At 41.7% G+C, this 22260-nt stretch overlaps 1 protein-coding gene across 1 annotated transcript; it reads right to left on the bottom strand.

The window, feature by feature from the left end:
- Nucleotides 1-957: 957 nt before the first annotated feature.
- On the bottom strand, nt 958-19071 carry Slc25a51 (solute carrier family 25 member 51). The gene is given in 4 exon segments (XM_047525654.1): nt 958-4733; nt 4735-5459; nt 14779-14903; nt 18803-19071. Coding segments are annotated over 2 exon segments (894 nt in total). The 5' UTR covers nt 5419-5459; nt 14779-14903; nt 18803-19071; the 3' UTR covers nt 958-4523.
- Between the last annotated feature and the right edge of the window lie 3189 nt (nt 19072-22260).

Genomic DNA, 22260 nt, shown 5'->3' with positions numbered 1-22260 from the left:
TCTGTCCTTAAAACTAATTAAGCCAGGTGCGGTGGCACATCCCAGTGACTCAGGAGGCTGCAGCAGAAGGATCACAAGTTCAAGAACAGCCTCAGCAACTCGAGGAGACTGACAGCCTGTAAAAATAAAAAGGGCTGGGGATGCAGCTCAGGGGTAAAGTACCCCTGGGTTCAATCCCCAGTACCTAAGTTAAAAAAAAAAAATAAATATTTAAAAAACGCTCTATAACCATGGTTATTTAGTGAAGCAAGGAGTGAGGAGTTAAGAAAACCTAAGTTTATTTAGACACTCTTTGCCCAGAAAACTCTGATAGTGCTTTTAGAAAATTTTAGAAAATTCTGAAGCTTCTTCCACCAAGGGAAAGGAGAAAGCTACTTACCACAAACCACCTATTATTAGATATGATGATCCTTGAAAGAGCAACTAGCATTATCTGGAACAAATAGCATCTCAGTGTAGCTAAAAGCATTTTTTTTTTTTTTAAAGTGCACTCTACATAAGAAGTAACTGCTTAGTAACACCTGAACTGAGTATTTTACTTCCGCTGTTGTATGTGTAGAGCTAGACAAGGGGTTTGCCCTAGAGCAATTAAACCTAGAGCCAGATGCAGCGGGGCAAGCCTATAATCCCAGCCACTCGGGAGGCTGAGGGAGGAGGATCCCAAGACTAGGGCAGATTTAGGGAGACACCATCTCAAAAGGGTGCTGGGGACTAACTCAGTCGAGGAGCGCTTGCCTAGCTTGGGCAAGGCCCTGGGTCTGATCCCTAGCACTACAAAAACAAAAAGCCAAGATGCTTTGCAAGATGGTAAGTGTTCATTTTATCTGCAGTCCTCAGGTGAACTACTGAAAGACAAGGCAGTGTGCTAAATGTTTTACTAATAGATCAATAAACCACCACAAAGAAAGGAAAGTGCTAATGATAAGAAATTACTTAATCACAAAACACCAAATAGGATGGGCTTAAAAAACAAACTTTATTCCAATTACCACAAAAAGTATGTTAACTCTGAAACATTTAACAGATTTAACTCAGTCACACAACTCAAAACAGCAAACAAAAGTAGTTTTGTGTGCTAAACCATTTTGGATAACAAAACCTTAAGAGGGAACAGACCCCCCACACAATTTGGGAGCTATTTAGGCAAGCAAATATTTATTAAGCAAAAAGCATCAAAAGCTGAAAATCCTCAAATTTAGAGAGAATGCCATTCAAGTCTTCAATACACATTTATTTGCACATGAAAAAAACAGATTTTAATATAAAGGAAACCAAGTCTGAGCACTCACCCTTTGTTCCAGCACAATATCCTGCCTTGCCTTCATTTCCGGACTCCCACACCACAGTACTTCACCTGTACTGCGCTGGTGTTGGTTCAACATGATTGGCTTACTGGAAGCCTCTAGATCGCATGCACATCCTATCTGCTGCTCAGTCTTCCCTTGGAGGTTTGCACAGCCTCATACTGAGTATTAGCACTGTAATTGAGCTTGGGGATTTCGGGTATCCAAAGGTAAGTTTATATACACAATTGTTTTATTGCACAGGTCACAATGTATAGCAGGTGATTATATAATCAACCATGAGTCAAGATGAATATTGACTATTTAGACAAAAACACCAACTTTGTCCCCTACTACAAATGAACAAGACACAAAATCTGCCACCATACAAGGGCTGTGTTTGCTCTGTGGTGCAGTCCTGAGGGCTCATACCACTCGAAGTGTGTTAAATACAGAATTGTAACACATTTCTGGAGGCATCAGACAGGAAGCGTAGGACACAAGAACTTAAGTGTCTTATACCCATAAGCCACCTGGCCTCTTATGTAACAGAAAGGCCACTTAAAGCTTCTCAGTTATTCAATCATATTTACCTTTTAAAAATTATTAGCATACCAGTCCACACCGAAGGTAAAAATAGTAGTTAGAATTTCTTAAGTATGCATTTTGACTTAAAGTTCAGATAAAGCTGTTGGCTACAAGTTCAGAGCTGTCAAACTTAAAAAATAAAAAAAAAAAAGTCTAGGAAAACACAAAACCATCTCTGGTAATGTATTTGCAGTTTGGTCTTCAAGAGCTGTAAAAAATGATACATATTTAAAAATGAGTTAAAACCAGTAAAACCATTAATGTTGTTTTTAAACACCATGTTTGAGACACGAAAAAAAACCAAAGCATTTTCCTTACAATTCTCACTTTTATTTCACAAAAGTGCTTTACAACTTAAATCTCTCTCCCCTACATGGAGTGTAAAGACAAAAAGCAGGCCCCCCAGAACTGGAGGCCTGGTGGAGTTCTCCCAGGGCCAGGGTCTGCTCCCCAGCGGACGCCCCCTCCCTGCGCGGAGCACCCGGATGTGCCTGCGGGCGCTCAGCTCACACACTTGCATGGGGGTCAGGAACCAAGGTGCCACCTTCATTCACTTCTGAAACTCAACTCCCTTCAAATCCTGACTCAACAGGCCAAGGGACACTACTTAAAATTGACTTGGTGTCAAGTTCTTGCTTTCTGAAATCCTTATATCTGTACCTTGGTCTCTAAACTGCTGTATCTACCACAGAAATGTCAAGCAGAGCTGCTGTAAAGCTGTAACTCCATTAATGCCTTGCAAATGTTGAATATGTTCCCTAATCCTTTAGAGCTGGAAGGACGGTCACCTGATTTCACCAGCCATACTGCATTTAGAGGTAAACAGCTGTTTGGACTGTCTGTCCACAGAAACTTCAAATAAGCTACTAGATAAGGCCCTGATTTTATTTTGGTTGGTATGTGCACTTATTACCCAGAAAAATGAAAAACTGGTATCAAGAAACCTACCTTTCAAAGTGGGGTGGGGGGGATGAGAGGTGTGGCTCAGGGTAGAGCACCTGCCCAGCATGTACAAGGCCCTAGGTTCCCCCCTTCTCCATGCACAGCAAAACCAAGCAAGCCCCTCCCCCAAACCTACTTCTCCATATCATATGCTGGGAAGCAAAAACTATATATTTACAGATGGATCTTTTTTGAGAGATTCATAAACTACTTCTCCAGAATGTTCCTCATGTTTCGCTCATTTTTCAATTGGTGCTAGAGTCATTCTGTTTCATCTACCTGGAAAAAAATTCTGTTTCCTGGTTCTTTAGACAATTGTCTGTCAGATAAGGGATGAGTATGCTATCTGGCTAAAACCAACCTCTAAAATTCAAAAGGAGCCTTCTAATGTCTTTATTTAGATCATATGCTCTTAAACTATTTAGTTTTAGTGACAATGGTAGAACTGGGTTCCCCAAATGTCAAGATTCCTAAGATGTCCCTATTTCCAAAAGTAAAATAAAAATGCCGACACCATGGAGCAAAAGCTATCCCGACATTCGCTACTGAGCCTGGTAACATTTAGAGAGCAGAAGGGAAAAAAAAGCTGGGCTATTAACAGACTTCCAAAATAAAACTTTATGGAAGTGTTTATATTTTAAAAGTAGTTTCAAGGGGGCAGGATGCTTGAATATGATGTACTACCACTCAAGGGGGGAAAAACCTCCAAAGCCCTCTGCTAAGTTGGCACCAATAATTTTAAAGAAACCAAGATAAAAGAGTATGATCCATATGCAATTATGGCCTCTTTTGTTTAAAATACTCTTTCAGTTGTACATGGACACAGTATCTTTATTTTTATGTGGTGCTGAGGAACGAACCCAGTGCCTTGCGTGTGGGAGGCAAGTGCTTATCACTGGGCTACAGCCCCAGCCCCATTACAACCTCTTAATGGGATGGAATACTTATAGTCCTCCATATTCTAGCAAAGAAATCAGCAGAATTAACACAAGGATATTTTGGAAGGGCTTAAGATCATATTCAGAATTAAACAGAAAACCTTCCAAGCTAGAAAGCAAAACAGGAACTTTCATTAGCTGCTTGATTCTGCCATGTCTAAACAGGCAGTTTGGATAATCACATCACAACGGGTGCTTAGTTTCAAAACTAACACCAATAATTCATCATGAAATGCCTGCACCTAATTAGCTCTTTTTCTTCTGTTTCTTTGTCCTACCATGTACATGCTGGAGTTCAATGAAGACACCCTTTGCAAGAGCTCCTGAAAGTCAAGAAGCAAGAAATGGAGTCACAAAGTAAGCCTGAGAAGTCCCAGGGCCCTAGAGCATTCTCTCTGGCTGGTCACAGGCATTCACGTTTCAATAATGAAGTCTTCAGACTGTTCTGGAAACAAGAATCGTATGTATCTTCACTGTTACGTCACCCTGCGAAAGGTCATCAGATAGACAGCTGTTAATTATAGGCAATTAGCCTACAGCTCTTGGGTAATGATCAAAACAAAAAAACAAAACAAAAAACCCTTAAATGTTCCTACTGAAACTTTTTATTGTTTTATTTTTGTTGTTGAGGCTTAAGGAAATTAACTTTGCCCATAATTCATGCAGCCTGGACTTAGTGACATGAACTTATATTTGAGCCAATTAGTAATAAGGTCAAATTACATTCTTAGGTCTATTTAGTTGATACATGGCACTTCACCAATGACTCTTCTCATATAACCTTTAGCAAGAACTCATAAGTAGCATTGATTATGCCCCAAGAGATGAGGGACCGATGGTAATTCAGATGGGCACCTCTGAAAAGATTTGTTAGTTTCCTGTCCCATTCTAGCCAGATTGTTTTGAAAACCTTGGGGAAAGACTGAAATTCCCCACCAATCTGAGACTGTATGCGAGTTTTTACAACATTAACTGGAAAAAAACAAGAATCCCAACATGGCACCCAAAAGACCTCCACAGATAAAGTCATTGACCAAATGAATACTGTGAGTCGTTGCAGTAGGCAGGTGCTCTTTAATGGGACCTCGAAGACCAAAGAAAAGGACGTTGCTGAATCCATTGCGGAAAAGAATGGGCACCAAACCTCGATAATACTCTCCAATTCCATGACATTTCAATGCCCTGAAAGCCTGATAAGTGTTTGTGAACTTGTCATGATGCTTGTGGTCTTGAAGCAATGTCTGAACTCTTTCCAATGGAGTGAAAATGGCTTCTGTTGTCCCTGCAAGTACTGCCGCCACGCCACGGGTTGCAAACTCTGGGGCACTGACGTGCTTCTGGAGAAGGGAAGACAAATCCTCATACAGACCAAACATAAGTGCCAGGGTGGTCGTTTTCTGCATTAATGGCGGAAGAATTCCACGATACAAGTTTCTAAATCCATCCCTCCTCAACTGAAGCACTGCATCGCGGGTTTTGATTCCATAGAGCTGCTGTCGGAACAGGATTTTCTGAATGGGAAATGTGATGGCTACGTTGTTGAAAGCTGCGCAGCAGCCACACAAGTAATGCTTCATCTCACCGACATTTGTGATGTGAGGGGAGATGTCTTGTTTTGAAGACGTAAGGATTGGTGGCCTCTTTTCATGAGCTTCTGAATCCATCATGTTGCTTAAGCTCTTTTGTCTTCATGAAGGATTTTTTTAACCTACAAATAAAAAATGATAATGGGTAAAAAAAATTTTTTTTGCTTTTTTTTTTGTGGTGCTGGGGATGGAACCCAGGGCCTTGTGCATGCCAGGCAAGCAACCTACCACTGAACTATGCCTCCAGTCCAAGGGCAAACCTCTTCATGGAGACAAACATGGAATTTCCCTCTTATACCTCCTCTAATTTCTGGACCCTATGCTTTCCCTTTTAGACTAGGCAGGTAGTTCTTCACTTAAAAATTTTTATTTTTTCATTACCATATTAATTAGTACATATGAATGGAATTCAGTGGGATATTTCCATACATGTATACAGTGTGCACTATCTATCAGTGGTTTTTAAAAGTACTTTCAGAAGACCCCTGGCCAGGTGCTTTGGCACACACCTGTAATCTCAGTTACTTGGGAGACAGGCAGAAAGACTCCAAGTTCAAGGTCAGCCTCAGCAACTTAGCAGGACCCTGTCTCAAAATAAAAAATAAACAGGGCTGGAGGTATAGTTCAGCAGCAGAGCACCCATGGGTTCTATCCCCAGTACAGGCTCTTTGGGATTCACAATAATTTTTAAGAGCATAGCCAGGCACAGTGGTGCACACGACTCAGAGGCTGAAGCAGGCCAGTCTCAGCAACTAAGTGAGACCCTGTCTCAAAATAAAAAATTAAAAGGTCTGGGGATGTAGCTCAGTGGTAGACCATTCCTGAACTCAATTTCTAGTACTAAAAACAAACAAACAAATAGTGTAAAGTAGTCCTGAGATCAAAATAATTCAAGAACCACTGAACCACTTCCTAACTGTTGTCTATGCTACACAATGGTATATCTCTATTATCCTACTGAAATAAACTCCACGTCTTCCTATAAGGATTAACAGTGCAAAATATGCATGCATTCATTCATTCTATTCATACTTACACTTATTTAGTACCTATGAACTTGGTCCTTTGGCAAGTGTTAGAGATTCAAAGACAAGAAATTCACAAACTAATAGAGAAGAATCTGCCAAAGTAAACAATTACACCACAGTGCAATATCTTCTATAATAAATGTGTGCTGTGGACACATGAGGTAAGGAACTCTAGGAGGTGGAGAGGTGTGGAGAATGGGGTCACAGAAGGCCTGCAAGTATACTGTATTTTTACATCATTTAATTCTCAAAACAACTCCATAAAATATTATTTTCTCAATTTTACAAAAACCAAAATGAAACAAATCAAATGCGCCCCCGCCAAAAAAACCCCAACATTCTCCATTGTTCAAGGTATAGTTAGTAGCCAGTGGGTGGGGCCAGCACTTTGAAATAAAGTCTGATTCCAGGGTTCACGTGCCTACTACCATACCAGAAATAGCAACGACTTTGGGAGGCTGTCTTGGGATAAGAGGCAGGTAAATCAGTGTGCAAAGATCTGAAGTCTAAATATATATGCTTGCTTACTGAGTGGCGCTAAGGCCTTAGCGCCACTCAGTAACCCCTGTAACACATCTGCTTTTATAAAATGAGAGCAAGCGGGCTGGGGATATGACTCAGTTGGTAGAGCCTACTCGCAAGCAAAAGGCCCTGGGTTCAATCCCCAGCACCCCCCCCCAAAAAAAAAAAAAAAAAAAAAAAAAAAAAAGAGAGAGAGAGAGCAAGCTCTTTCCTTCTAGTCATCTAAATCTGGTATTTCCAAAAATAAAACAACAACAAAACAGATTCAAATAGTTGGATCATCCAGAACAATTCCTACATTCCAAGTGAGGTCCTGCAAATCATATTTAGGGATGACATGGTCATTTTATTATACTTTAGATATATCAGGCTAAATATTTTTAAATTAACTTTAATTCCTTAATAGTAAGACACCACATTTAACCACAACTCTATTAAATAAACCAATTTAAAAATGAACAAAGAACTTCAACAGACATTTCTCTGAAGATACAAAATGACCAACAAGCACAGGAAAAGATATTCAATGTCAGTAATCAGAGAAATGCAAATCAAGACCACAATACTCTCTGGGTGCAGTGGTACATGCCTGTGATCCCAGGAGCTCGGGAGGCTGAGACAGGAGAATGAGTTCAAAGCCAGCCTCAGCAAAAGTGAGGCACTTAGCAACTCAGTGAGACTCTATCTCTAAATAAAATACAAAAGAGGGCTGGGGATGTGGCTCAGTGGTTGAGTGGCCCTGAGTTCAATCCCTGGAACCAAAAAAAAAAAAAACAAAAAGACAAAAACAGACAAAAAACCCATTACACAGTATCACCTCACACCTATGAAGATGGCTACTATCACAAATACCAAAGAACAACAACAAAAACACAGAAAATAACAAGTGCTGATAGGGATGTGAGGCTGGATGCTCATACAGTATTAGTGGGACTGTAAATGGTACAGTTGCTATGGAAAACAGCATCCTGCATCTGGGTATCCAAAATAACAAAGCAGAGTCATGAAGACCTTGCATATCCATATTCAGAGCGGCACTACTTAAGAGCCAAGAGGTGAAACCAGACAAGTCACATGTACAGGCTTCCATGAGAAATAAAGAAAACAGGTCCGATAAATCATCTAGGTATTTGAATTGGGACAAAAAAAAAATGCAAAGTGCTTTATGTTTTTCCCTCCAAATAACTCATACATGCTGCTGTGAACTGGGAAACATTCAGGACTAAAGGTAAAGAGAAATGTGATCACTGTCAAGCAGAGTGCAGAGCTGAAGGGGAGAAGAATCAGCAGCAGCTCCTGAAAGCTGACATCTGTAGGAGGCACAGGTTCGCAGCAAAGTCCAGAACACACAACCACAATTTTCCTTCTAAGAATATAGCTGAGGGAAATAACTACTTATATAAGATACATGCAAAGACTCAACCATAACATTATCACAACAACGCTTTCTTGTTTTTGGTACTGGGGATTAGCCCACAGGCGCTCTACCACTGGGCCACATCCTCAGCCATTTTTAAATTTTTTAAATTTTGAGACAGGGTCTTGCTCAGCTGCACAGGTTAGCCTCAAATTTGTGATCCTCCTGCTTCAGTCTCCTGGCTGGCTGGAATTACAGGCATGTGCCATAGTACCAGGCATAAGAATGCTCTTAATAGCAAATACTGAAAAAAAAATTAAATGCTCAATAGTATGGAACCCACTGCATAATGTAGCCATTAAGACTGGATATTATATGATCATTAAAAATAAAGTATTTAAGGTTCAGAATAGTATTCAGTGTTTAATGTTGCTTATGAAATTTAAATAAGTCCTTTAATCAATCAATCAATGTTACAGAAAAAAGCAAATAGCACTAAGGCACAATCCTATTTTTATTGAAATTTACATATAAAAAAAGCTAAACTGAGTGGTTTATCTATATTTTCTAATTTCACGGTAATGCTGTATTTTCCTTTTTTTACATTTTTCCAAGTTAAACTTGGTCTATTCAACTGTTTTCAAAAGTTAAGACAGTGACAATAATGATCTAATGAGGACAACCAAAGGCCAACAGTGACAGACATGAGAAAGTTACCAAGTGGCCTAAGGCAAACTGCTCTACCCTCTGAGCCTCAGTTTCCATATTTATAAATTAGAACAATACCATCCCCTCTGCAAGACTAGAGTAAAAATTAGATGAAGAGAATGCATGTCAAGTGCCTCTGTCAGGGAAATTAAGACAAGCAAATAATTAGACCACAAGGTGACAAGTGCAATCCCAGAAACACAGGTATCCAGGCTCCACAGAGGCACTCAGCAGTCTGGTGGGTGGCCAGCAGGACAGGGCCTCTGGCCTGGCTTTGAAAGCTGAGTATCGTACATAATGGGGAAGCACATTCTGGCCAACAGTGGCACAGGCTGAGGCACAGGTCTTGCGTCAAGGAGCAGCAGTATTGCGTATTTGAAAAATTATGTGTATGGTCTGCACGATAGGTGGGATGCCAGGCAGCTGACCAGAGAGAAGCAGGCTAGGACCTGTGTCATGGGAGACCCTCAGGAAAGTCCCAAGACCATCTTTCTTAAGTATGTTACACCAAGATCTATGTCCCTTTTTCCAAGACAGATGATTAAGAAAACGTAAACATCTGTACTAGGAATGGCCCAGTGCCTGTCTGGAGTTTGAGCAGGCTTGGCAAATGCTTCTGTTAGAAAAGATGCACTCGCCCTCCGTTAAGAGTTCTGGCTGAATATCCCTGCAGGCAAAGGCAACCCTCTAAAGTAATAAAAGGCGTCAGGAAACTTTCGTCCACTAAATGTAACCTGGTTGTTCTAGAGAATTGCAGTGGCAGGGTTCAAATCTTTCACTGGTCACCCCTATAACCTGGTGAGCTGTGGCTCTAAGGTCCAAAATGTTTTGTTCACTTGAAGAAAACTGTTCTGACAAGTTGTTTCACTGCAACTTAAACAGAAGAATTATTTCTAATTTTAGCCTGTACCGAGTCAGTTGAATCATGAAGTCACCTGTTTTCTTACAGTTGAGCTGCTTGTAGATACAATAAAAAATGAATCATTTAAATAAAAATTCATAAAAGAAATGTGTCATTAAGTGGTTAAAGCGGGAAAAAAGCTGTACACCAATTAAACTCCCAGACACTCCTGCAGGCTCACTGGCCCACTGGGGTCTTTATCTCTTGCCTCTTTCGCAATCATACCAACTGAGACCACACTCACCGCACATCATATTTCTGGCCCTCTTCTGATCTAGCTATCATTTTAAAAATAAGCAAAAGAACACACTATTAAGTGAAAAGAAAAAAAAAAAAAAAAAAAAAAAAAAAAAAGCAAGCATATGCACTGTAGGATCCAGTACCAGCAAAGGGGGCCTTGGTGCTCTGCTCCTCTGCATGGCTGTACTCTATCAAAAGAATGCACCGTATATCATGTATCCTCCTGTGCATGACCACTGTTACTCGTTCTTTTTTTTTTTTTTTGGTCTTTAAACAATACTGCAATGGCAACCTTGTACCTATACCATGATGAATGAACTATTTTGCATTTCAATTTTTTTGAATAAAATTCAGCATTTTTCATTTATATTGACCATTTAAGTTTCTTTTACAGTCTATATTGTCCATTCTCCTGCAAGTACTTTTTTCCCCTTAATGATTTGTAAGTCAAATCTAGATATATTAGTCAAAGTATGGATAGTATCCTTTTCCCTCTTTGTCTATATCATTTTTGTGATTCTAACATTCTTATTTTGGACAGTTAATCTATCAAACTTGTCTTTTAGATTTTATGGCCTCCTTAGATCTTCATTACTCCAAAATTATAATGAAGTAATCCATGCTTTCTTCTACAGTTTCTATGGTTTCATTTATCACCTGGATTGCAATCTCTCTGGACTTTCAATGGAAAGAGTGAGACAAAGACAAGAAAGTGCAAAGCATCATCAACCAAACTTTTTATTAATAGTGTGTATAACCTAAACACTCACAGGCATTTGCATTTATTTTTGTACTCCATTCTTCTTCATCAATAGCCTACTATTTATTTTCTAGCACTAATTTGTTTCAACTACCTGTAGTATCGAAATATATTTCATTATTTGAAGAGGGGCTTTCCACTCCCCTCTTCAAAGAATTATCACTGTTTTCCTGGTTCTCTTACCTTTCCTAGGAAAACTTCATTGTATTTTTCCTAAAAATCTGTTAGTATTTTATAGTGAAGATGGCTGCAAGTATAGATTCTTTAAAATTTTTAAAATGCAGTTTTAAAAACTGCATCTTATGCTACGTGAAGTGGCACATGACTCTAATCCCAGCAACCTGGGATGCCGAGATAGGATTGCAAGTATGAGGTCAGCCTCAGCAACTTAAGAGAGACCTGTCTCAAAAACGGGTTGAGGATGTAGCTTACTGATAAAGTGCCCCTGGGTTCACTCCCCCAGTACAAAAAAAAAAAAAAAAACCAAAAAAACCCAAAAAAACCAAAAAACCACGCCAAAATAACAACCAAAAAAATCTTTCTTACATCTTTTCACAAACCTTATAGCACTTAAATTACTCTCTTGACTATTCTTATATCTAGGTATTTTACCTTTCTGGATACTGTCATGAATATGTTGCTTCCTTCTATTAATTTTTTTCTTCCTTTTCTTTTTTGTGGGATTAAACCCATGCGTGCTCTACACTGAGCTACAACTCTAGTTCTTTAAAAAAAATTTTTTTTGTCCCCCCGGGTTGGGGGGTGGTACTGGGGATTGCCCCTTTCTTTCTTTTTAATTCTGAGACAGAGTTTTCCTAAGTTGCTCAGGGCCTCACTAAATTGCTAAGGCTTGCCTCAAACTTGTGATCCTCCTGCCTCAGCCTCCCGAGTGGCTGGAATCACAGGCATGCGCCATGACACCTGATATCCTTTTCAATTTTGAGACAGGGTGTCACTAACTTGCCCAGGCTAACGTCCAATGTGCAAACTCCTGCCTTGGCCTCCCAAGTTGTTGGGATTAGAGGTGTGTGCCACAGCACCTGGCTCCTTCTATTAGTTTTTTAATTTGTTTTTATCTGTACATTCAAAAATTACCAATTCTTGTGTATTAAGAATAGAACAACCCACTTACTAAACCCTCTAGTTCTCAATTTGATAGAGCTGTTTCAGTTTCCATAAAAATAAAATTGCAAATAATTTTGACTTTCCTTTTTTAATACACTTTTTTTCTATCTTATTATTACTGACATTTCTTCAACAAAATTTTAACAACAGTGAAAATTCTTACATTTGCCTTGACATTTGTAGGAACTCTCTTAGAAATGAACATGAAGCATGATGCTGCTGTTTGGGTTGAGAAACAGGAAGTTCTTTTTATGTGTTTGTTATTCAAGTCCTGGCAAATCATCATGACATGGAAAAAATGCTCACTGATTACTGACCCATGTGAATTTATTCCTACCCAAGCATCCCTGTTTATCATTTATCCATGCCCATCTTTAGGACTGTGTCACAAACATGAAGTGAAGAATGTCTTCTCAGTGCTATAACTTAACATCATCTGACAAAGTATGCTTAGAAAACCCAAAACTTGCCAGACACGGTAGTGTACACCTGTAATCCCAGCTATTGGAAGGGTGAGGCAGGAGGATCACAAGTTTATGACCAGCCTCAGCAACTCAGGGAGACAAAATAAAAAGTAAAAGGCTGGAGATGGCCAGGTGCAGTGGTACATGCCTATAATCCCAGTGGCTCTGGAGACTGAGGCAGGAGGACCTCAAGTTCAAAACCAAAGCCTTAGCAACTTGGCTAGGCCCTAAGTAACTCAGCAAGACCCTGTCTCAAAATAAATAAAATTGCTGGGGATGTGGCTCAGTGGTAATGTACCCCTGGGGTCAATCCTAGTAAAGGTAGGAGCAGGCTACAAAATTTCATTCTATATTCAAAAAAATTAGTTTATTTCCATATTAAAAAAAAAATCAGTATAGCTGCATTTATAACTTAGGCCCCTATCTCTACTATTTACTGTGAAACTGTGTTTGCCATTGAAAATGAATTCTGCTGGTTTTGGTGGTTCATGCCTATAATCCTAGTGACTCCCAGCAATTTATTGAGACCCTTTCTCAAACAATAAAATAAAAAGGACTGGGCATGTAGCTCAGTGGTAGAGTGCCCCTGGGGTCAATCCCCAGTACCACCAAAAAAGAAAAAAGATTCCATTTTTCTAATACTAATGATCAACTAATAAGGATCTGGTAAAGAGTATAAAAACAGTTGGGCACACTAATCCCAGCAATTTAGAGACTGAGGCAGAAAAGTTCAAGGCCAGTCTCAGCAACTTAGCAAGACCATGCCTCAAAATAAGAAATAAAAAGAACTGGGGGTGCAGCTTAGTGGCAAAGTGCCTCTGGGTTCCAACCCTGGTTAAAAAAAAATAAAGACGAAAATGAAAAAAAAAAGTTTACAAATATGAGAAGAAACTACATTTATTCCAATTTTTACTACTACCTGTTTCCCACACCACTAACCAGGAATCTATCTTGAACTCTAGTTAAATGCTTTTAGATAGCTATTAAGATTATCATAAGATGTGGGACGGAGCCATTATAACATGTAAGAGCCTCTGGAATCTTGCCGGTGTTTAAACCCCAACTCTATCATACATCTACTGAACAGACAAGTGTCTCCCACAGCTTCCTTGTTTATAAGACAGGCAAGGTACCTAGCTCATGAGCTGGCTTAACTGAGTAAATACAGAGAAAGTATCCAGGAGTATAGTCTGGAGTATATTAGGTACTCAACAAGGATGAACTATTGCTGTTACTCTTTCCTGAAGTTTTATTTGATATATGGATGTTCCCTGACTTACAACAGATACATCCTGATAAGCCTATTATTAACTGAAAATATCTAAGCTGGGAAATGCATTTATTCATTTACTTACTTATTTTTGGTGCCAGGGATTAAACTCAGGGTCTCCCTCAAGCTGAGCACATTCTCTATCACTGAGCTATACCTCCAGCCCCTGAAAATGTACCTAATACTCCTAATCTACCAGTTCAGCAACACAAAGTGCTGATTGTTTATCCTTCTGAATGTAAGGCTGTCTGGGAGCTGTGGCTCACTGCCAATGCTTTGCATCTCAAGATACCAAAAAAAGGGGCAAAATATTATAAGTTGAACTGCTGTTGAGTCAGAGACTGTATTATGTAATTACCCTCATAATATGGAGATGAATCTATTTGGCCATGGCAAAATAAATATATATATTTTGGTACTGAGTATTAAAACCCAGGGGTACTTTACCACCGAGATACATCCCTAGCCATTACTTTGAGACAGGGTCTCAATAAGATACTAAGGGTCTTGCTACTTACTGAGGCTGGCCTTGAATTTGTGATCTTCCTGCCTCAGGCTCCAGAATTGCTGGGATTACAGGCATGTACCATCCCGCCTGGCTTGGCAAAATGTATTTAAATGTTTTATTAAATATCATTTGACAATTTTTTTCTTTTGTGATGCTGGAGATCAAATTCAGGACCTGTGCAAGGTAAGCACTCTACCACCAAGTTACGCTCCCAGCTTGCCATTTGCCAATATTTCACTTTAAAATCGCAGTACTATTCATACAGATCAAGTCTTGAATCTTTTTTTAAGCTGTAGATGAACACAATACTTTTATTTTATATATTTATTTTTATGTGGTGCTGAGAATGAAACCCAGTCCCTTGCATGTGCTAGGTAAGCGCACTCTGCCACTAAGCCACAACCGCAGCCCCAAGTCTTCAATTTTACAGCTGTTGTCACATCGGAGTTCCAGAATCAGTGTTCTACTGGCTTCATAAAGAACCTGAGATTTTTCCTTCCTCATTCTGTGGAACAATTATCAAAACTATCCGTCCCTAGAAAGTCCAAAAAAATTTACCTGTGACACCAGCTGAGCCTGGTGGTGTGAGGGATGGTAGTTTTTTGGCAACTTTCCCAATTTCTTCCATTGTTACTGGTTTGTCAGGTTCTTTCTTCTGGAGTCAATTTTGATAACTGGATTTCCTTTAAATAAATAAAGTAAAAATAAAAATAAATTCTGGTTTGATTTTTGTAGTCTTATTAAGCACTGGCTATTAAAAAATATTTCTAATCATGGGTATTTTCATATCCTTTTCTTAAGCAATCAGTTTATCTAACGTGTACCTCTCCCACCCCCAGCAAAGAACCAGCTCTTTGATAACCAATTTTATTAGTTTTTGATTTTTAAATTTGCTTTTCTTCCTCCTTACTTCCTTTCACATGCTTTGTCTGGGCTTTCTTCTAATTTCTGAGATTAGATGGTGAGTTTAATTTATTCAGCATTTCACAATTTGTTTTTCATTATTTATAATTTAAATATTTTTTAGTTGTAGATGGACAGAATACCTTTATTTATTTATTTAAATATTTTTATTTGCAGATGGACACAATATCTTCATGTGGCTTATTTAGTTTATGTGATGCTGTGGAACGAATCCAGTGCCTCACACATGCTAGGCAAGTGCTCTACCACTGAGCTACAGCCCCAGCCCCAATTAACATTTAATAAGACTGTACATTTTCTTTTGAACAAAAAGCTCTATTACTTTTTGAGGTACTCTGCATTTTATTCTAGTTGTTTTTATGTGTTCCAAAATCTTCGGTTTGCCCATTTAGTGTTGTTCTATGCAATAAAAATGATATTAAAAAAGAATGGTGGTGGCACACGCCTGTAATCCCAGCAGCTTGGGAGGCTAAGACAGAAGGATCATGAGTTCAAAGCCAGTCTCAGCAATTTAGTGAGGCCCTCAGCAACTTAGAGAGAGACCCTGTCTCTAAATAAAATACAAAAAAAGGTTGGGGAACATGGCTCAGTGCTAAAGTGCCCCTGGGTTCAATCCCTGGTACCAAAAAAAAAAGAGAGAGAGAAAGAGCGAAAGGTACCAGAATATTATCTAATCCTTTTGTTAATGTACTGAGGTTTTGTGACTTAATATGACCAACTTAAGAAAATGTTCTATACATGAAAGTATGCTAGGGTACTGAGTTTGATAATTAACCACTTGGTCTACTACACCTTTATTTATTTTATTTTATTTTTTTTACTGTTTAAGCTGACAGGCATGAGTTAAAACTTTTCTTTTTTTTTGTTTTTTGTATCAGGGACTGAACCCCAGGGGTGCTTAACCACTGAGCCCTTTTTTATCTCTTATTCTAAGACAGGGTATTGCTAAGTTGCTTAGGGTCTTGCTAAGTTGATCAGGCTGGCCTTGAACTCGCCACACTCCTGCCTCAGCCTTGAGTTAAAAACTCTTATTAGTACTGTACTTACCAATTTAAGATTAACCAATATTTAAAAACCTAAAACTCAGCATAGAAATTAAGAACAGCAAAGAAATTTGTTTTTCTTTGGAGTTCACAATTAAAATCAACAAAAATATTTAATGTACACACAATATTGTAACAATTTATGAATGTTAAAAACATTTCATTTTTGACACAAGGAACACACAACTTACTCTCTTCTAAGTGCCTGTGCGCCCCCCATCTCTGTTTTGCATGTGTTGCTGGGGATGGAAACCAAGGTCTTGTGCATGCCAGACAAACATACTGCTATGGAACTGCATCCCCAGCCCCAAAAAGCTGTTTATACATTTCTAGACAATACAAACCAAGTTGTGTGCTTCAACAATAAGAATTTTGTCCATAATCATTTTTCAATTCCGCTTGTGCTACTTCACAAAAATTTGCAAATTAAAGTTACTCCACCCAGTTGTCATGACTCTAATTTAAATTCCCATTAAACAAACAGAAAACGGTGGCTAACAGAAGTTAGCCAGTCATTTATCAACCACTGTATCAAACTATTTTAAGAAATTTTAAGAACATTACTGCACACTTAAAATCTCAGGTTTAAAAAAAAAAAAAAAAAGAGGCCTAAAGCTTGGGAGGCTGAGGCAGGAAGACTGAAGTTCAAAGCCAGTCTCAACAACTTTCAAGACTATCTCAAAATTAAAAATGAAAAGGGTTAGGGATGTGACTCAATGGTTAAGTGTCCCTGGGTTAAATCCCTGATACCAAAATAAAGTAAAATAAATAAAAACTAGGCCTACATGGAAAAAAGAATGTTATGAAAACCTCCTGGACTTCACACATTTAAAGTTTTTACTCCTCTCAGCATGGTGGCAGATGCCTGTTATTCCAGCTACTTGGGGAACTGAGCAAGAGGACTGGAAGGACAAGTCTGAGGTCAGTCTGGGTAACTTAGAAGACCCTGTCTTAAAATAAAAACTTTAAGAAGAAGGGCTGGGGGTGCAGCTCAGTGGTGGTGTGGAGGACAGCTTTTTCCTCTCCTTTCATCCTACATACCAGGATGGACTGAATGGTTTCTTAATTAAGCAATAGAAAAAGTGTGTGCAAAGCATTCTGTGGCGACAGTTTAGAACTTAGCATGTGTACTATACTGTGAACATGGCTTAATTTCTTTGCTAAATTGATCTGTTTAAATTCCTTAACGTGGATAATAATCCTTTGCAATTTATTTACCGTAACTTTACCACTGTTTATTACCTGAAACACTCAACCTATCTTAACATAAGGAAGCAAAGTTAATGCAGCTGACTTTCAACAACTGCCAGGGTTAAACTTCTGTGGCCAAAAAAACAGTGTAAAGTTTAGTCACTGTAATTTACAGTCCACGTGGATACAAACCACTCAGATGTGATCCCAGTATAAAGGTCTTTGTGCAAAAAGACACCCTGGGCAGAGGGTGACTGTAATTCTCCAAGGATGTGAATTCCCACTAGTCAGCAGGTCTGAGCCAGTATTCAGAACAAGGTCAGGTTGAGTTCTAGTCCTAATTATGACACTATTTTGCCACTGCACATACAAAACAATGTCTATGACTTTAAGGTCCACTAATCTGAGTGTACTTTCACCTACTAAATGAGAGACCACAGGAATCAACTCCAATTCGAGGTAAACAGCTTGTTACTTTTCCGAGATGCGCTAAAGGTGACTCCTAACCTAAAGGTGACTGCCTAACCTGTGACCTGGAACCACTTATGGGACATGAAGTGTCTTAGTACATCTGATTCGGTGGAATCCTTAACAAAGCAAAGGAGCAGGAAGCTCCAACTGGCAAGGTCACTACTCATGTATTTCAAGGGCTTTTGTTTCACAGATTGCAGGTAGAGAAACAGAAGGTGGGAATTAAGACCAGCTGGGTAGAACTGGAAAACATAAAGGTTATGCCAAAGGGGTAAATAGCGCCGCTGACATGCTTCAGCTAGCTAAATTTACAGCAAATAGTCAGTGCAGAGACTAACAATTAACACACCCACCCCAAAGAGCCTTGTGAAACTGTTTCCTATAAGGCGATGCAACATGGTGTCTCAGAAAAAGCTTTCTCCAGGCGTCCATTTCCCCAAGCTGTGAAAAGAGTTGAAGGAGTGGGCAAGATCACCAGGACCCCCTCAGTCTCTGACACTCCAAGGTCTGGGGTACAGTGGTGACAATGCCGGAATCCCTGCCTCCAGAGGCAGTGGGTGGATGCCCTTCCGCGGTGCCCGCACCGCTCGCCCCGGGCGCCAGCGATGCCCGGCCCCTCCCCGCCCTGCGGTTCCTGCGTCCCGGAGAGGCACCTCCCCAGCCCGAGAGCGCCGGACCGAACGAGCGCACAGAGCCTTCGCAGAGAAGGTCGCCACGCTGCCCTAGCGCGCGGGCGAGCTCCAGGAGGGCGGGAAAGTCAGGGGCTGAGAAGGCGCGGATCAGGGCCCGCAGCCGCTGGGCTTCGGGAGTCGGCGCGGGGGACACAGTGCGCGCGCGCAGAGCAAAGCCGAGCCCCCACGGCGGCGGCCGCCTCCTCCACCCTTCTTGCTTTCCCTCCTTCCATCCAGAGGACGAAGGTAGCCCCGGGTTGCCCATCCCGCCCCCGCACTCACCATGGCTGCGGGCACCCGGCCCCACGCCCCGAGCCACCCGCCCGCAGGACCGCGGCGAGCGAGCCCGCGAGCCAGCGCCCACGCAGGCGCAGACCTCGACCAACCCGAGGGGCGGGGCGGGCGGCGCTCCGCGCCGTTCGGATCACGTGAGAAGGACGCAGCCTCTCCCTAAGTCCGCCGATTGTTGTGGGCCGCTGGTATATTTCTCGGGCTGCGGTCCGCCGCGGCAGCGCAGGTAGAGGGTCACGTTGTCGCACCTGTCGTTGAGTCTGTGGGGCTCCACTAGGCTGGGTATCTTGTCCTGTTGCTGTACGGTGGCCTCACCGTGCCAGAAACAGCAGCGCGTTCTCTAGCCTGCGAGGGGAGCCTGGGGATCCTTGATTGTGGGTGGCTAGCGCCTGCGCGGAAGGCTCGACAGTGCCCGCCTGGGCGGCTTTCTCTTCGTATCCTTGGTTGTATATGCTCAAACCTTCGGGTGCCTTTTGTCAGCTACCCATACCGCCGTTCATAGAACACCTTTTTTGGGTATTTTAGTACACAAAATCACTGTTAAACTTATTTTTCTTTGAACTTCACACAACTTGCAGGGTCTTGGAGTTAGATATCTAGGGTCAGAGTGGTAGCCCTCGCCCTTCCTAGGAGTGTTCTTTGACGAGTCACTGGTCCCTGAGCCCCAAATCGTTGTCGGAAAAGTAACCCCTGCCTTGCAAGCATGGCCCTTGTAAATGATTCTTATTGGAAACAATGGGCCAATTCATAAGCTGGAAAGCACACACAGATGTGAGGAGTTGTAGGAAACAGGTCAACTTGAAGAAGAGACAGCACTTCATGTGGCTTATCAAATTTGTGAAGTGCATGCACTGTCCTTGGGGCATGCCTGGGGAATGGGGGGCAAGCGCTATGGGCATGCAGAACAGGACCAAGACCCGGAGGTAACCACACCCTTGACCCTTCTTCATACTTCCCCTCCTTCCAACCTGAGGCCTGTAACCTTACCGTCAAGTGAAGCATTGATGTGGGGATCAGCTCTAGGTGAGGGACCCTCCCTTCCCTGTGTTTATCTGCTTCTTAGGTACAGGACACAATGCTCCCCTCTTCCCCACCGAGGGAGGTACCCCGGTGTGTGCCAGATCCTCCCCAGGGATTCAAGTATCTCACAAAAGGTATAGAAACAGAAGACTGCAAATTGAGAAGCATGAGGGGCTTTTCCCTTTGAGAGTTTTCCAGGGATGGCTTCCTAGGGTAGGAGGCATTTGAACTGAACTTTAGAGGATGAGTGGTCAGAATTTGGACCAGTGGAGAAAGTCATCACAACAGGAGAAACGATTGTAAAGGTCAGGTGGTAGGACTGATAGTGCCAATCTTGACTGCCAGATGCAGGACCCTGGTATCTGCTTAGTGTGGTAAGGGATAGATTTTGAACTCCATATACAGACGAGGCTACACTGTAGTTTAAAACAATCAGGCAACAGTTGGGGAAAGGGCATTTACCTCAAAATTATGTTGGCCCCTGGCTTGTGTGAGTTCCTATTCAGGTGTATTATTCAAAAAATAAATAAAACAGGCAGGTATCCAGTATGTTCAGAAGCATCGATAATTAATTTCAGATTAGAATGGAGAGGTTATTCTCCTGTGGGGGGGAAAATATAAAGAGAAGGGAAAGACAGAAATTAAACATACAGTTGGGGCATAACCAACTCAAAAGAGGAAATCCCGGGTCACCAGGACACTGGAGTCTGGAGCTGAGCCAGTCCATCCCCTTTTATGCTGCAGTTCACAGCACAGACCTCACCCCTCCAGTTTCCGCTTCCTTGTCAGAAACCTCCAGGCCCTTAACTGGCTATTCTTGGGTATTTGAATGTTGGAAATAAAAACCCTCTTTTTTTTTTTTTTTAATTCAGAATTCATCATAAAGTGAACCTTTCACATATCATTCAGTGCCCGGAGCTGTTCTGCACACCTCTGTATCAGCCACTAGATAATACCCTGCAGCCCCAGCTGTTACCATGTTACTCAGCTTCAAAACCTCCCTCGGTTCCCTCTTGACTTCCCAGTCAGTCCAGACCCCTTAACTTGGTACACACAGCTCTCCCTGTCCTGGCTCTTCTGCCTCCCTGCCCACTTTTATCCAAAACTACCTTTAATGCTTCAGTCCTGGGTGGTCTCTCATGCTTTGCAAATCCTTGAGTTCCTTAAGCCTGTTTCTCTCCATCACCATCAGATCTGAACCAAACACATGGTCCCTTCAAGGTCCCCTTGCCTCCTCTTCCTAGAAGTCTTCCCTGTTCACCCCGGGGTAAAACGGACTGCTCTTGCCTCTCCCTTTTCATAGCATAAAGTTGGGGGCATTTCTGACCCACTCCTCTGTGTTATAGTCACTCGGGAGTGTGTCTCCCTGCCAGTTCACAAAGGCAGAGCTGTCCGACTCTTGGTCCTTCAACTCAGGGCTTGGGAAAAAGAGTGCTTAGGATGTTTGCCAAAATGAAATGCTGGTGAAGGGCGGAGCTGTTAAAGGGATGTCACTCAGTGGTAGAGCACTTGCCTAGCTTATACTGGGCCTTGGCGGTTATCCCCAGCACCAAAAAATAAAAAGGGAGGGTCTATTCTTGGGAAAAGAGGCACATGGGAATATTGCTGATGTGTCTTTGCTTAAGCACCTCACAGAAGTGCTTCCTGGAAAGTTGTCTAGTGTTCTGAGTTTCCACTGTCCCTTATGTCCCCAGCAACAGCTTTATGGAAGCTGTCAGTGGAGTCTCAGCTACTGCCCAGAGAAGCTCTGCCCAGAGAAGGTTGCCTGCGGTCATCCCCTAACAAGGGGTCAGTGACCTTCCTTTCTCTTCTCACATTCCCAGGCCTCTGCAATCATCCTGGCCTGTCTCTGCCACTCCCCTTCACGCCCTCTGGGCCCCATCCCCAGGGCAGCCACTGCAGGTTCCCTTCCCTGAACACTGCATTGTTTTGCACCCCCCAAACTGCGCAGGCGTTGTCCTCTGTGCCTAGAAGACAACGTTCTGTTCGTTGCTCAGGTCAAACAGGCGCCTCGGTGCTGACTGGCCTGACCTCCTGCCCCCCCCCCTCCTCGCACCTCCCCACTCCGCACTCTGCTGGAAGCCCTGCCCCGACCCTGTGTCCTTGAACTGTGCAGAACATTTGTCCCCATGGCTGGTCAGTGAACCCCAAGACCTATTCCCTTTCTTCTTGGCTCATTTTCAGTTTTTTTTTTTTTTTTTTTTTTTTTGCCTTGCTAGGGATCCAACTCAAGGCAAGTGCTCTGCCTCTGAGCTACGCCTGCAGTCCCTTGGCTCATTTTCATACCTGCTTTGATCTAGGCGCTCACGTGCATTTGTGTGTATGGCACGCATAATCAAGACCAAGGTTAACTGAGGCAAGCCTGTGAGGTCCTCTTCTGTTCTATTCATTCTTTTTTTTTTTTTTTTTTGGTACCTGGGATTGAACTC

This window comes from Sciurus carolinensis, chromosome 14 (genome assembly GCF_902686445.1).
Source record: "Sciurus carolinensis chromosome 14, mSciCar1.2, whole genome shotgun sequence".
NCBI lineage: Eukaryota > Metazoa > Chordata > Mammalia > Rodentia > Sciuridae > Sciurus > Sciurus carolinensis.
This window is presented reverse-complemented; position numbering and strand designations above follow the sequence as displayed.